Here is a 4,021-nt window from a genome sequence, read left to right on the forward strand (position 1 = left end):
AAACTTACTTGAAAATTAGCTAAGTATTATTCAATAGGACAATTGACAGAAACAATAAAAAAGGATTATTTATAAGTTCATATAGATTCTAAGATAGAATTCCCCTGTTTTAGAATTGTAATCACATTGCCATGTGGCTCTTCTGATGCAATATTTTAAATTAAAATTCAGTCTTGATAGCAATAGAATTTTAAACTTCCTTTCGGTTTATAACATATATTACACATGTAAGAAAAATAATATAAAGAACCTTTTTTAACTCTTTACACCTGTTATTTCTAACTCTTGTCTGCTTATAAATACTCTTGCTTTTGTTGCTGCTTTTCAATGCAATTAATGCTGTGAAAGATATACATTGCAGACAATGTATATCTTGATATGTCACCACAGTGATTATTATTTTATCATCATGCTACTAAGATCATCTTAATTTCATTGTTGAAAGATCTACTGCTTAAAACATGTAGTCCTTAATTTGTCATGCTGATGATTTCTAAAAAGAATGAAATGGTGCTATACATGATTATCACGGCCTAAAATTTTTAAGGACTAGGTAATATGTAAGCAATAAAAAAAAAAAAAAAGAAATTAAATATCTGTATTCTATGCATCTCTTTCTTTAGTCCCTAATTTCCAATTTTAACTTTTAGTCCCACCAAATATTATCAAGAAATGATTATCTCCCTTGTATTAACTGTCTTCTGGGAGACGCAATGTATATAACTAAAAGTTGCTTTGCTTTTAAACAGTCTGTAAATCATCATCATCTTCTTCACTAATTAAAATTTTTTTCGTTCTGTCATTGATACATAGTGTTCACGATACAAGAATATTGTTTATCTGTATGTCTCAGAAATGAATTGAATACAACTTAGGTCATACTGTTTTGTGTTTGTGTCTTCAACCATATTAATCTACACTTCCAACAGTTTTATCAACTTAAATCTAAACTCTGCATGTAGTTTTACCTGAAAGAAGAACAAAACATAGTTGTTCAGAAAAATGAATTATATTTCCAATAATGTTATTCTGTCTTGTTTCAGTGCTATATATACTATAAAATTCCTATATTTTTCACCTTTTTCTTTTGTCTATAAACAATATGTGTACCTGCTGCTTGTGCAAAGATTCTTCTATTGTATTTTACAAGATAATGGCAATAAACTAAGTTAAACTGGTAACATTTCAAATCCAACATCAAGATTATGCCATTGAAAAATGTTTCATTTTGTCATTTGAAAATGTTGTTTTGTCTCTCTTTGTTGCCTTTTTGTTACATAACTACTACTACTACTACTACTACTACTACTACTACTACTACTACTACTACTACTACTACTACTACTGCTTGTTGTTGTTGTGGTAGTAGTAGTAGTAGTAGTTTCTGAGTAGATAAAGTGGACTGTATTAAGCTTTTGGACAGAAGTTATGAGGTCATGCTCTACTTTGGTTCTGTGAAATTGGCTATTTTCTCTCAAGCTATGTCCGAATGAAAACCCTCACAAATTCACTACATATGCCATACCTCATCATATCTCATAGGGATGATACCTCATTTTTTTTTTTTTTGTTAGTTTAGGAAGGAAGAAAGGTTTGTACTATCCCTGCAACATTTGCAGGCCCATCAAGATTGATGAGATCAAAGTATATTCTGAGGGTAAAGAGAAAGCTTAGTCTTTATAAAGTATGAAGTAAACACCTCCTCATCTATATATTACAACCACTGACCCTACAAACACACTTTTGTATCCTATTGAAACTACAAAGCTTCTGCTTTGCTGAATTAGTTGAGTGGACATGAAATGATGATGAGGATGATGGTGATGATGTATACTACCTTCAAATAATTAACATTCTGGATGAAAGAATTGTGGAAGAAACCTGGGTGGTAAAGTAGTAGGGGTGATGAGAAGAAAAAATATGGATGTTGGATAGGCTTCAGTGGAAGAATTTTAATAAATCAGGAATTTATGTTGTATGGCATTTAAGGCTGCTACCCTTGGTGAAGAGGATTGGATTGGAAGAGTCCTGTGCCGGTGCCGCATAAAAAGCACTCATGTTAGTGCCATGTAAAAAGCACCTTGCACACTCTGTAAAGTGGATGGTGTTAGGATGGGCATCCAACTGTAGAAACCATGTTAAAACAGACATGAAACCTGGGTAGCTCTTCAGTTGGCCAATCCTGGTCAAACTGTCCAACCCATGCCAGCATGGACAACAGATATTAAATGATGATGATGATGTAGTCATGTTCAAATACATGCCACTGGCCACTCAGAGTTATTTCTTTTAGTTCATCATCATCATCATCATCATTGTTTAACGTCCGCTTTCCATGCTAGCATGGGTTGGACGATAAATTATACAAATTACCAAGGCTATGTATGTATTCTACTCTTTTTGTTTATGTCCGAGTCCCTTGACTATTGGAAATAATGTTAGACAGATGATGATCTGATGATGCCTGTGAAGCAGAAACACATGTCCATGATTGTCCTCTTATCTCTTGGTAATAACCTTTTGTCAGTACCACCAAATATCTCTCTAGTGTTTATAAAATAAGTTGAAGTATTGTGTTTAAATCATTAGACTAACCTAACTCCTTTGATTATTGATTTTTTTAAAAAATAGTGTAGGAAACCAATTCTTATTAATCTTTTCTTTTATCTTTTATTTTTTCCAAAGGATTTTGTCACTGCCACTGACATAAGGATTACATTGAACAGAATAAATACTTTCCGAGATGAAGTATTTGGAGATCCACAGGTTTTACGTTCTTACTTCTATGCCATTTCGGATATTGCTATTGGTGCCCGGTAAGTTTTGTAATATTTTTTCTTGAATTTTCTGACTTATCTTCATCAGTCACTTGCTTTACCTGTAATCTTGAGAAAAAAAAAACAAACATACGTGTGTATTTGTGTGTGTGTGTGTGTGTGTGTGTGTGTGTGTGCGCGTGTGCGCTAACATTCAATCTTGACTCACGCTCATTTTCTGTTTGTTTGTTTTACATTTTTATACTAATTGCCGAGGAAACTTGAAATTTTTTTAAGGAGTAAAAATGCCTGGATATTCATTCTCACAGAAAAACTTTCTTATACACCTACACTGACATCAAATCTCACACACATGTACTGACTCATCTCTGCGTCTTCTGACTCATCTCTGCGTCTTCTGACTCATCTCTGCGTCTTCTGACTCATCTCTGCATCTTCTGACTCACACAAACTTCTGCATAAAATGCTTAGGTTTCCAATTCTTCAGTTAATTTTACTATCTCTAATAATCAAGACCCATGCCAACTTAGCAAAACTACTGATAAATACTTCAAATGCACCTTCCATATTATTCTTCTCTCATTGTGGATGTATGTGTGTGGTTTGTATAACAAACTGTCGACACATTTTTATACTTGATGATTATATTCTTGGAATTTTTGTAAGTTCCAGTTCTTTCTCTAACTCTTCCTCAGCTCTGGAAATGCTGTCATCAGAGGAAAACTGAATTTCCATACCCTCAAAAGAATATTTTAAACATTTTTTTATAAGGCACGGGCATGTGGTAAAAAGTTTGCTTCCCAACTTTATAGGTCCAGGTTCAGTTCCACTGTATGGCACCTAGGACATGTTTTTCTCTATTATTGTCTCAGACCAACCAAAGCTTTTTAAGTGCATTTAGTAGATGGGAACTGAAAAGAAGTCTCAGTACCCACTACACTCTCGGAGTGGTTGGCATTAAGAAGGGCATCCAGCTGTAGAAACCCTGCAGATCAGATTGGAGTGTGGTGTAGCCATCTGGTTCACCAGTTCCCAGTCAAATCGTCCAACCCATGGTAGCATAGAAAGCGGACATTAAATGATGATGATGATGTATGTATATGTATGAATGTATATATCTATATATATGTATATATGTATGTGTGTATGTATATATGTATGTATATGTGTATATATATGTATGTATGTATGTATATGTGTATATATATGTATGTATGTATATGTGTATATATATGTATGTATGT

The 4,021-nt window shown here is 33.5% G+C and overlaps 1 protein-coding gene across 1 annotated transcript in view; it reads left to right on the forward strand.

The window, feature by feature from the left end:
* The window catches only part of LOC106882600 (laminin subunit gamma-1), a 193,927-nt gene that overhangs the window by 111,044 nt on the left and 78,862 nt on the right, over positions 1-4,021 (forward strand). The window contains exon 3 of the mRNA XM_052977280.1: positions 2,686-2,816. Coding sequence (XP_052833240.1) covers positions 2,686-2,816 — 131 coding nt within the window. The remainder of the gene's footprint in view (positions 1-2,685; positions 2,817-4,021) is intronic.

Source organism: Octopus bimaculoides, chromosome 1 (genome assembly GCF_001194135.2).
Source record: "Octopus bimaculoides isolate UCB-OBI-ISO-001 chromosome 1, ASM119413v2, whole genome shotgun sequence".
Classification (NCBI taxonomy): Eukaryota; Metazoa; Mollusca; class Cephalopoda; order Octopoda; family Octopodidae; genus Octopus; species Octopus bimaculoides.